We start from the raw sequence: 13,118 nt of genomic DNA on the forward strand, positions 1-13,118 counted from the left end.
CCCAATCAGTTATTGATTGGGATTTACACAAAATTTTAATATGACAATCTTTTGAAGTTGCGCATATTTTGTGTATGATATCAACAAAAATACTTAGTATTAAATGCATAGCTAAATATTATAGAAATCTAGTTAGAGCTCCAGCCGCTGTCATTTTATAAAGTACACTGCAAATAAAAATTGAGTTAATTAGCATACGAAAAAGACCACAATTCAGACTTGTTTTTTGTTTGTTTTCTGGGGATACACTTACACATATGTAAACAGTGCAATTAATGGAAATTAAGAAGGACTTTTTTAGACATGCACGCATCAAGGAAAAAGAGACCAGGCATTCTGTATGCAAAGATGTTTTGTATCTTGGCATTTCTGAGGTTGTGAATGCTTTTTATTTTCTTTGATTTGTTTAATAATATTTTGCAAAATGAACATGTGGTTGTTTTCTGCAATATGAAAACAGAGATTAGCTCTTTACAAGGGCTGATTTTAAAATTTGTTCAATGTTACCCTTTGCATACAAAGTGTACATGTAAAAGATATCATTAAAAAGAGTCCTCAAATGTTGTACCTTGTACTTGTAAGTTTAAAATAATTTCATCAGATCCCCAGTTGTTATTGGCGATGCAGCTGTAATAGCCAGAGTCTTCTGCCTTCACCGTGCGAATAATGAAGCTTCCGTTGCTAAAGATGCTCCTCCGCCCATCAATCGTTACTAGACTGGGTGTCCCGTTACTGCCTCACAGGAAGAAAAATGCACAGATTAAAGAAATTACAATCCAAATTAGCTGAGGTTGGGGAAAAGCATAAAGACTCTCTGTGAAGCAAACAACGCATTTGAAAGCTTCATATTTCTTGCATTATGAAAGAACTAAATATGATCACATAATGAAAACAATAGCTGTGTAGCTGAAGGTTTCCTTTGTAAAAAATGTTATGTTGAAGACGAGATCTGCGTCAAGGGCCCAGATTCTGGCTCAAGTCAATGGGCTTCTCACCCATGCCAGAGACTGATGGGTCCTTCTTTACTCCATTCTGTGGGCACTGGAGACCTCCTCATTTTGGCAACTCTGGGAATTTCTTCTGTAGGCAGAAGCGCCAGTGTGAACAAATCATATAGGGGGAACTAAACCTTGGGAGCATTTTTAGATTCACTGAAAGTCCCAATTATTCATGATTTTGGCATGAAAAATGACATGTGATATCTCAAGAGGGTGATGAGTTTACCCCAGTATAAAAAGAACTGCGTGGCCACCATAACCACTGCTCCGGGGGCAGACTGTTCAGTCCTCTGGGGTCATTCCCACAAAAGGCAGAATGCCGGCTTGACCTTGGGAGCTACATATTTCATTTGGATGAACCGACTTTAAATGCATGAGAAAAATGGTCACTAAACCAAGCCATTATTATTTCTACACTTTGGTCACTACACCAAGCCATTATTTCTATAGTTTATGCCTTCTAAGTGCTTTTGCTTGAAAATAGGTATTCTTCTGAATCCATTATATCACATTTCTATGCTCATAAATGAATTTTCAATCCTTTACTTATATCCTAATTTATTCTCCCAAATAGAGATAAAGCACTTTAAAAAGTTATATGGACAGACCACATCTCACTCACTCTCTCCCTCTATCTTGGCTCCTATTATTTTAATAATTACTATTGAGTATGGAGAACCAGATTTTAAATTAGCAAAGTCCTAAGGTACTCCATTTCTTAAGTCCTTTCTCAGGGTATTTGAGTTATGGTTAGTTTGCTATCTTTAAAGAAGAAGACATAGGTGTTAAGTCACACAATAACCTTGGGTACATTCATCTCAGTTACATGGACAATTTATCTGAGAGGGTACAGCAAACGTCCACAGTAATTGAGTTGGTTCGACTATTTTCCTTGCAAGCATTCTCTCATGAATTAAAAGGCTCTGAATTAACAGAGGGTTGATACAATAAATCAGACCCTTTCAGTGCTAAAGCCGAGATTTCTTCCCTGCCCTCATCTCAGAAGAATTGGTGGGTTTCCTTGAGTTTTCACTAATATAAATAAACACAAAATTAGGAGACCACTAGACCCAACCTAAGTATGTCAGATGTAATCTCTTAGAGTTTCACTGAAGGCATACATTGGGTTACTGGTTACCTGTCTTTCATCCATTTGACCGCAGGAGAAGGGTCCCCAACAGCCTTACAAGGCAAGACAATGTCTTTCATCCATGGAGTAGTCACTGTCCCACTGAAGGTCAGGATTCGCGCAGGAGCTGAGGAATCAAACGAAGTGGAAGCCTGATTACTCCACAGAGGCGTCTACACAGAGGTCAACGTGACCTACTCAATAAGGGCAATACCCAAAAATGGATGTGAAGCCAATTCACATTACAACTGTCCACACTACTCCCTGGTACCTGGGTTATGAGGGATTGTCATTGTAAGAACACACAACGAGCAGAAAATTCCCATTGTAGCATTTTTTTCTTTTATTGACTAAACATGAGGAGTCCAAATTAAATAGCTGGGGCTTCACAGGCCAAGCAGCTCCAAGCTGTGTTTTCTATGTGCCCAGTTATTTCTCAAAGCACTTTATGAAGCAATTTATCTCAACACAAAAACTGTTCATTAAAATATACTTTTAATATCAGAGAAAGTAGACAGTACAAAACACAAAGGCCCCAAAGACAGGAAGGAGTAAAACTGGAACAAGTTCTACTTATCAATTTCCCGACTGTGTTATAGCAACTTGATCTCTAGGACACACATTAAGGAGAATGAACATTTTCAGAGTGGCCTCTCTCGAAGAACAACCGTTTGCTTGGGACAGTGATTCAGATGCCCAAACAGGAGCATCTGCCAGGGGCATCTGGTGCTGGCACGGCCCCAAGGTAGCAGGAAGTCCCAGGAGACAAGGAAAAAAGCTCATGATGAACTTGCCTTGAAGTCCAGTGTGGCCAGCAATGAGAGGTTCTAGTACTACCTCCATCAGTGAGTCACAAAAGCTGACAGGCACGCCACACGCAAGTCTTCTAGAGGAAAACAATCTGCTCAGTCTGTGTCATACATCGGGACATTACTTTCTGGGGCATAAACAGGAGCCAGGGGCTTCTCCTGTCCTTTGTTTTAGCCAGTAGGTTTCAGACACTGTCATGGAGCTGGGGACATAGAGGAAACAGGTGCCCCTATGGGAGCTCACCCTCAACAGATGCACAGACCGAAAACCACAGGTGGAAGGCAGTCTTGATCTGATTCAGAGCCCATAAAAATGGGACCGATGTGAGACCCCTGCACCATTTCTGGGTTGAGGGTTTGCATTGGCAAAGGAAGGTGAGAGGCTCCCCCAGGGAAGCTCTAGAATCCCAGGAAGGGCAGAGTACCCAGAACCAAGTCATTATGCAGCTATCCTAGTGTAGAATACCCACATTAGCCACTAGGATCTACCAGATCAAATCATACATTTATGCTTCTGGGCACTGTGGGCAACAGTAGAGAGAAAAAGGAAATGCCAGAGGGCTTAGAAGCTAGACCTTGTTTTTTGTTGCAGCAAAACCCACGTTTCAAGCAGTTTCCGCAGACTGAGATGAAGTATTCTAAGGCAGGGCTCATTTCATCAGTCACTGACATTGCTGATTTTGCATCATGATAACAAAATGGTCCTGATTAGGCAGCATCAGATTTCCTGCACTGGTAGCTTTTGGCATTTTCTTTTTCACACTCTTCAGACAGTTCTTTAGAGAGTGGAGAATGTCCTCAGCAGTAAAAGGGGGGTAGCTAGAGAAATTCAGCTAGAGTTATGGGCTTTCTGGCTTTTTAACAGTCAGCCACTTTAAGAAATATGTTTTACATCAAATTCCAGAAGCTACACATGCATTGAGATGTTTGTGTGAGTACAAAGTTGCTTGAATAAAGACTTCACTATATGTGATGCATTATGATGTTTTCTACCTTTTCTTAACCCTAGTTTAGTCTAGTCTAGTTGATTTGACTCTGTTCCATTCTATTCCATTGTTGTTCTTTAACATTCTGGGCATAACCCCTCAAATTAACTCCAGGACTTAAGAATGCTTTTCCATTAGCAATTTTAAAAATACAAGCTAGAGCTACTTCATCTTCAAGCCCAGCAACCTCCAATGCTATAGCTCAATGCCCATTTTAGACAGTTGAAATTTAAAGGGTCTCTAGCCGGAAATGTCATGACTGGGCAACTCAACACACTAGACCTGGGGCAGCCAAGAGAATCCCCTAGAATCTTTGTTTAAAATGCAGGTTCCCACCATGGCCTTGTGGATTCAGCAGCTCTTTCGTGTGCTTGGGGCATCTGCCTTTTGACAAGTATCCCAGGTGATTCTGATGAGAAACTGAATCTCTTTGCAACCTGGTGTCCCCTCTGATTCGGGTCCTGTTTGTTCGCAGCCATGGGGCCAGATTCTCTGTGCCTCGTTCGTGTCCTGGACCCCTTCCTAGGAGGGGCTTCCCCCAGGACCAGTGCCATGGCCCCATTCTGCCACTCCCTCCATAAAAGCAGTGGTCCTCCTCTTCTTCAATCTATATCTGAATTTTGGACCCTGTTACCTGTCGCTAGACTGCTGCTGGTCTGCCTTGACTTCCAAGCAAGTGCAGAATAACCTGTCTCAATCTCCTCTGCTGTGGATATCCCCACCCCTCTAGGATGGGCCTTTCAGCCTTAATGGTTTGCCAGTGTCTGGGCTTCTGTGTGGGGGCTGCCCAGTTGATTATCTGCTCCATCCTGAGGCACTCCCTAGCTTATCCCCTTTCCAGAAAACCTACCTACAGCAACCCTAACCCTGAGTCAACCTCCCTTAAGCATGAAAAGTTGAACCTTTCTGCAAAAAATCCATGCAAAAGAGTACTTGGAGATTGACCACCATTTAGGATCACCAACCTCAACTGAACTGTCAGTACTCCCTGCCAGTCTTACTGTTTCTTTAGTAAATGTCCTCCCCCTTCCCTGCAATGATGGGTTCCTACTGTCCCTCCTCTTCTCACACTTCTGGGCTTCCCTCCACCATCCCCAAGTTGCCTAATGCTTCAGGGACACCATCCAGGAATCCTGCATTTCCAGTCACCAAATCTGTGAACCTACTGGCATTTCCTCCTCTAAACCTCAGTGCTGTGGTCATGGGCTCTTTCTTATGTATTGTTGATTTCTCCTTTCTCCCTCTCTACTGGGATCTTCCCATTACCACACAAACATGCTCTGATGGCAGGCCTCACGAAAAAACAATGAACCCAGAGCCTTTCCTTGAATGAGACCCTCCCACACCTCCAAGCTTCTTCTCTTGGTTGTCACTTCTTCCAGGTGATGTGTGTTGAAGGAATGTTCTGCCCAGTCAGCCTGCCCCTCCCCTCACCTCCTACCCACTTTCTCACCTGACTCAGGCTCATTTCTGCATGCCCCTCCACACTCACTGACACCGCTCACAGAAAGGCCACCACGGTCCTCCACATGGCCAAACTGAGGGGCATTTTTGCCTGATTTCACCTGACTTTCCAGCAGCAGCAGCCTCAGCTGACCGCGCCCTCCTTTTGCAAGCATTTGTTTTGAATCTGCAGCCTAACACGTCCTGGCTCCCCCGCCTCTCTGGCTTTTCCCTTTTCCCTTTGCCTGCTCCCACTCCCTTTGAGAGGCCATCCTGTACCTTCATCTCTCCGCCAATCTCATTCCTATCCCAGGTGTAAGGGATACCCAGATGCTGACTCCCCTGAATTTCTGCCTCCTTCCGGATGTCTCTCGAGAGCCAGGACGCACCTCAGTGCATAGACGCTTCTGAGTGAATGGCTCTTCGTCACCTTGGAACCCCTCCAAATGCCCGTGCCTCCTCTCACTGGCTTCAAAATCCACTTCTTCCATGGTCTTCTTCATCAATAAGTCATGCCTCCACTTATGCTAACCCACATGAGAATTTGGGTTTTCATTCTTGCTATCTCCCTCTCCACCCTCCTCCATTTCTGCCACTGAGTCTCCTCCGCTCTGTGTCCACAACACAGCCCAGGCCCCTCGGCTTCTCCTCTCAATCCTCTTTGCTACTCTGCTACTCCAAGCCTCACTGGGTGACCCCTTGGCCTCCTTGCTGGGCATCTGCTTCTCTCACCCTTCCCCCTCTGCAGTCCATTCAGGACAGAGAGATCAGGGTGATCTTTAAAAGCACACCCACCACTGACTGGGCGCAGTGGCTAACGTTTGTAATCCCAGTGCTTTGGGAGGCCAAGGCAGGCAGATAACGAGGTCAGGAGATCAGAACCATCCTGGCCAACATGGTGAAACCCCATCTCTATTAAAAAGAAAAAAAAAGCAAAAATTAGCTGGGTGTGATGGTACGTGCCTGTAGTCCTAGTTACTTGGGAGGCTGAGGTAGGAGAATCGCTTGAGCCTGGGAGGCAGAGTTTGCAGTGAGCCGAGATGGCACCACTTCACTCCAGCCTGGTGACAGAGCAAGACTCTGTCTAAAAAAACAAAACAAAACAAAACAAAAATCACACCTGCCATTAACTATAAGAAAGGCACCATTTAATTAGGATGTCTACAAAAAGGAAAACTAGGTGTGAGGTAAATGGCAACTCTGTATTCTATCCTCACAATTTTTCTGTAAGTCTAAAACTGTTCTAAAAAATAAGGTTTATCACATACACAGAGACAGACACACACACACGCACATACACACACAAAGATCATGTGCCTCCTTTGCTTAAAACCCTACACTGTCTCCTTATCTCTCTTATGGGAAAATCTGAAATCCCTAACACAGTGTTGAAAACCTAGCATGATCAGGCCCCTGCCTTCCTTCCCAGCATCTCTGGGACCACTGTTCCTTCCCCGGCCCCAGCAGAGTCCAGTGTCCTGGACTTCCCACCTGCTAAATCTTTCTCTGCAGAGCTTCTGACTGCTCACTTCTTCCCTCTTCACATAACTGCCTTTGCTTGTCCTCAGGGACCAAGTGTGTCTTCCATCTGACACTCTGGGTGAGGTCCTCTCATGCCATTTCTTTATAGCACTGACTCCAGTTTGTCTTTATGCATATACTTTTGTGATGCTTTGTTTACTAACTGTATTAGTCTGTTCTCGTGCTGCTAATAAAGGCATGCCTGAGACTGGGTAATTTATAAAGGAAAGAGGTTTAATGGACTTACAGTGCCACATGACTGGGGAGGCCTCACAATTATGGGAGAAGGCAAATGAGGAGCACAGGGCATGTCTTAGGTGGTGGCAGGCAAGAGAGCATGTGTGGGGGAACTCCCCTTTACGAAACCATCAGATCTCATGAGACTTACTAACTATCATGAGAACACACAGGAAAGTCCCGCTCCCATGACTCAATTACCTCCCATCGGACCCCTCCCATGACACGTGGAAATTATGGGAGCTACAATCCAAGATGAGATTTGGGTAGGGACACAGTCAAACCATATCACTGACTGGTTCCCCACCAGACTGTAAGATCAAGGGAGTCAGGGAGGGAACACATCTCTTAGATCATCTTAAGAGACTCCTCTGGGCTCTCCAAACCCTGCTTTCTTTTCCCTAGTGGGTCCATCCCTTTATTCTAGACAATAGGATATTAGCAAAAATAACATATACACTTCCATATCTGGCTCATGAAAACTTCTCATCAAACCCTCCATACTCCTTTCTTCCCCCATCAATGTAGCTTTAAATGAGGAGAAATCCAGGGTTGTAAATCATAAGGTGGAAGAGGCCTGGATCCCTGAAACATCATGCGGAACAGGCCACCCAAGAGAGCCTTGACCAAAAATATCTCTGTTGGACTATATTATTATGTGAAGCCACTGAGATTTAGGGAACATTTGTTTCAGCAGTCAGCCTCCCTTGACCAAATCCTCTGTGTCCCCAGCACAGACCCTGACATGCAACAGGCACTCAAAATGACTTATTACATGACTAGAGGACATTGAACTTCCCCAGGCAAGACGTGCTTCTGTGGGAATTTTCAACTCTTCCCCCGCTGCATAAATCATACCACACTGCACTAGCCAGGCCTTTCTGACTGTGTCGAGAGACAGAACTTTGAAAGCACAAAGGAAAGGAAGAAATATTATTGCTAATTCTATGGGTTTTGTTGCAGTTTTTTGTTTTTGTTTTTTTGGTAAATCACACAGCTCAGTCCTTATGTCCAACATTTTCCTTGGTAATCATCATTTTCTCAATCTCAGAGAGTGGCTGGATATCATGACCAAAGAGTGTAATACAAAAAATAAGTCCCCCCAGTTTATTTCCCTTACCAACTTACTTATTTTCTATCTGTATTTGAGCTCAAAATGTGACACCCCTCTTTTTTTCCCCTCACTGTTTTATTCTGCCTATTTCTTAACGATCTCATTGAAAAGCACATTATCAAGAGAATTCTTGGAGGTAAAATTGGAATCCTGGAATGTTTATTTGTCTCTTTCTGGCTCTCAGAGGACATATTAGTAATAAGTTGCCACTATTCTACAGCCCAAAATCAGGGGCAACTCCTGCTGGCCTGGAATTGTGTTGTAAGGAAATTGACTTATTATGAGTGCTAATTTAGGGGGTTCCTGGAAACACTGGATGGTGGTGACTACCAGAAGAGCAAGAATGCCCTGTGCCTGCATGTGCATTTTAAGGACCAGTCTAACAGAAAAATGTGAAGATATTATATTCACTTTAAGGAACTTTTTATTCTTTGGTGACTCCTACTTCCTGTTGTTACTTAAAGTCTTTGCTTATAGCATTCTATCAACAGATAGTGAACGGTTTTCAAATATTTTTAAGCTTGCAAATTCCATAGACTTTAAAATAGACATTTCTCATTAAGAAGTGTGATACCTGATTTTGGTGAAAGTAGAACATCCTTGGGAAAATGCCATGTAATGATTTTCAGCTACTCCAAGGGGTGAATGGGGTCTCCTTTCCTGATTTTCAGATACTTCTATTGTAAGGCCACTCATTATCAGCTCTGTGTTTACCTCCATGGAATTCCTTTCCCATGGGACAGAAGGTCAGAGCTTGCTAGCCACAACCCTGTTTCTTGAGCTAAAATGTGATATTCTGGTTTATTTAATTTTTAGGGAAGTGTAAGTTTTATTTCAGGTAAAATGAAGACTTAAAAACAGTCAAGTTACAACAGGAAATGAAGTCCTTACTGCCATTGCCTACCTTTTGCTAATGGCTCGACTGTGATGATTTCACTGCTGTTGCCTCTTCCAGCTGAAGTCACAGCCACCACCCAGACGCTGTACTGACGATTCCTACTCAGGTTGGGAATTCTGTAGGAAAACGAGTCGGGAGAGGCCTCAAACTCGCTGATCACCTGTGAAAGGAGACATAAGTGTTCCCACATTCAAAGAAGCATGTGGCAAAAATGGATTTCCCGAGGGAATGGTCATGAACATATTAAATATCATAACAAACAAAACTCACAACTCACTCCTCTCTAAAAGGCTGGCTTTGCAATATAAAATATAACTGGTGAATTTAACTGAGCCACCATCTACAGTTTTCTCTGCAGCAGCTTTGATGGCCACCAATAAATAATTTACCCCTTTACATTACAGGCCACAGCACTTCTATATTTGGCTGAGATGGAGTAAGAAGAACCAGATTTACCCTCCTACCTGAGACAACTGAGGAACACACACCACATATAAAACAATGGTTCTAAAAGCATTGCACATCAGGTAATAAATGACAGTGATCTCTGAACAATGCGAAACAGATGAAGAAAACCCCACAATCGCAGAGTTTTTGCATCTTTTAGGGCAGTGTGAATTTTATTTCTGATAAAATAGAGAGTTCTGCCTCCTCAACTCAGGAGCCTGGCAGCCTTTCCAAGCTGAGGAGGCAGAGCTGAGAGCCTGAAGCTAGAGTTCACAAGGAAGAGGACTGGAAAGAGAGCTACACACAAAGGACAAGCTCTGGAGATTGAAGAGGGTCCTACTTGGGTATTCAGCTGAGCAGATCCATGGATGTGTGTGAGGAAACTACCCGAGGCCAGGGAAAGAATCACCTGAAAGAACTGGAGGTCACGGTGCCTAACACTCACACAGGGCTGGGAGTAGTGGCTGTTCCCACCAGTTGGGTTGGAAAACATCAAGATTCATCACGCTTTTGGTATAGTGCATAAGGGTCTTACCACAAAGGGGAAATAATTAGCCCCAGACTGAACACCACTCTAGTATTTCCTAAATATTCTTAAAAGCAAGACTTAGAGAGAGCAAATTATTCCTAAGTAACTTAACTACATCCAAGAATAAAGGTCAAGAATATTTATAGAATTTATAGAAATTGAAACATCCAGTACTCCAAAAGGTAAAGTTCACAAAGTTTAACACCTAATAAAATATTTTCACATACAAATAGCCCAAATATCTGTCAACTGATGACTGGATAAACAGAATATGTCATAGCGATACCATGGAGTCTGTACTAGTCTGTTTTCACACTGCTGATAAAGACATACCCGAGACTAGTTGATTTATAAAGAAAAAGAGGTTTAATGGACTCACAGTTTCATGTGGCTGGGGAGGCCTCACAATCACAGCAGAAGGTGAAAGGCATGTCTTACAGGGCGACAGGCAAGAAAGAACGAGGCCAAGCAAAAGGGGTTCCCGCTTGTAAAACCATTGTATCTCCTGAGACTTATTCACTACCACGAGAATGGTATAGAGGAAACTGCCCTCATGATTCAGTTATCTCCCACTGGGTCTCTCCCACAACACATGGGAATTATGGGAGCTATAATTAAAGATGAGATTTGGGTGGGGACATGGAGCCAAGCCATATCAGAGTGTTATGAGATAACAGAAAGGAATGAAGTACTGATAAATGCTATAACTTGGATAAATCTTGAAAACATTATGCTAAGTGAAAGAAGCCAATTACAAGAAACCACACAGTTATGATTCCCTTCATTTAAAATGTTCAGAATACGCAGATTGATGGCAACATAAATTAGATTACTGGTTGTCAGGGGCAGGGTAGGGGAAGGGGAAAATTGGGAATGATGGCTAATGGGTGTGGATTTTCTTTTCAGGGTGATGAAAATGTTCTAAAATTAGATAGCGGTAAGGGTTGCATAACTCTGTGAGTATATGAAGAGCCATTGAATTGTTGAATTTAAAAGTGATTGACATCTCAATAAAGCTGTCATAAAAATTTCCAGGAAAACATATTTCATAAAGAATAAATCAATCAATCAAAATTCACCATAATTGGCACAGGCATTAGATTTATGCAAACAAGGGCAATAAAGTAGTTATAATTGTATTATAGCTGTATTATAACTGCGTATGTTCAAAAATTTAGGCAGATATGATACAAAAAGACCTAAGTTAAACTTGAAACGACAACGCATGAGATAAAAAATACATTGGACTTGATTAGCAGCAGAGTAGATATTGCAGAAAAAATGATTAGTGAACTTAAAGATATGAAAGGAAAATAAATCTTGGGTTCCCCAAATCACTAAGCTAAAGGGAAAACTCAAGCTGGGAACTGCTTAGGGCCAACCTGCCTCCCATTCTATTCAGTCATCCCTCTGCTCACTGAGATAAATGCGTATCTGATTGCCTCCTTTGGAAGGCTAATCAGAAACTCAAAAGAACATAAGCATTTCTCTCTCATCTACCTAGGACCTAGAAACCCCCTCCCCACTTTGAGCTGTCCTGCCTTTGCTTCAAGTTGTCCTGCCTTTTCAGATGGAACCAATGTTAAAAAATTGATTGATGTCTCATGTCTTGCTAAAATGTATAAAACCAAGCTGTGCTCGGACCACCTTGGGCACCTATTGCCAGGACCTCTTAAGGCTGTGTCATGGGCATGCATTCTTACTTTGGCAAAATAGACTTCCTAAATTGACTGAGACCTGTCTCAGCTATTTGAGGTTCACAAAGACATATTAATAAATGATACATAGAAAACAGAATAAAAAAGTTAACAGGGCATTAGTGAGCTATGGAAAAATATCAGGATGCTTAACATACATGCAGTGGAGTCACTAAAAGCGAGAGAGAAGGGACCAAAAAAGGGTTGTAAAAAATTGTGGTTGAAAAATTTCCAAATTTGATGAAAACTGTAGCCCATAGAGCCAAGATACTCAGTGAATTCTAGCCACAAGAATATTAAAAAAAAAAAAAAAACTATACCCAGGAGCATCATAATTAAGCTACTCAAGAGTTTTAGTTTCAGTGCTAGAGAGAAAATCTTAAAAGCAGCCAGAGAAAGTACCTGTTATATAAAGGGGAACAAAGATAAGCATGACAGCCAATTTCATTTGAAAAACAATCGAGGTAAGAAGACAGTGGAATGATTTCTTTCAAGTACTAAAAGAAAAAAATCAACCTAGAATTCTATATTTGACAAATATATTTCAAAATGAAATTGAATAAAGACTTTTTTCAGATACATAAGAAGCTGAAAGAATTAATCACCAGTAGACCCACATTACAAGAAATGTTAAAGAAAATCCTTCCAGCAGAAGGAAAATAATACCAGATAGATAGAGACATAAATGTACACAAATAAGTAGAAAAAAGAGGTAATTATATAGATAAATATATATGATCTTTCTTATTTAAATATTATTAAAATATGGTTGATAGTTAAAAACAGTACCAATGTAATGTGGGTATATAACATGAATAAAAGTAAAATGTTTAACAATAGCACAAAGGTTGGGAGGAAAAAATGGAAGTATATAATTGTAAGTTTCTTATACTATATGCAAAGTGTGTAATACCACTTGAATGTACACTATGATGTTAAAAGTATATGCTGTGAATCCTAAGGAAACTGCTGAAATTACAAAATATAGCATAAAATAAAGCTAATGAACTAATAAGATAAATAAAATGGAATTACAAAAAGAAATCCAAAGGAGTCAGAAAAAGAGTGACAAGGGCAACAAGTAGCACAACAACAACAGAACTCAAATAGTACTACCACGGATTTAAACATAAACATATTAATAATAATTTTAAGTGCAAATGATATAAATATATTAAAGGCAAAGATTGTCAGACCTGATAGAAAAGCAATATCCAACTATACGCTGCTTACAAGAAACATGCTTGAAATATAAAACACAAACAGGTTAAAAATAAAGGAACGGAAGTGATATCCTATGATAACACTAA

General features: G+C 41.5%; 1 protein-coding gene across 1 annotated transcript in view; it reads right to left on the reverse strand.

Moving 5' to 3' along the window:
* Nucleotides 1-13,118, reverse strand: part of DSCAM (Down syndrome cell adhesion molecule) — an 849,899-nt gene that overhangs the window by 71,686 nt on the left and 765,095 nt on the right. The window contains exons 21-23 of the mRNA XM_011954055.1: nucleotides 9,142-9,295; nucleotides 2,137-2,254; nucleotides 569-732 (exon numbers count right to left, since the gene is read on the reverse strand). Coding sequence (XP_011809445.1) covers nucleotides 569-732; nucleotides 2,137-2,254; nucleotides 9,142-9,295 — 436 coding nt within the window. The remainder of the gene's footprint in view (nucleotides 1-568; nucleotides 733-2,136; nucleotides 2,255-9,141; nucleotides 9,296-13,118) is intronic.

This window comes from Colobus angolensis, unplaced genomic scaffold, assembly GCF_000951035.1.
Source record: "Colobus angolensis palliatus isolate OR3802 unplaced genomic scaffold, Cang.pa_1.0 Scaffold38, whole genome shotgun sequence".
Classification (NCBI taxonomy): domain Eukaryota; kingdom Metazoa; phylum Chordata; class Mammalia; order Primates; family Cercopithecidae; genus Colobus; species Colobus angolensis.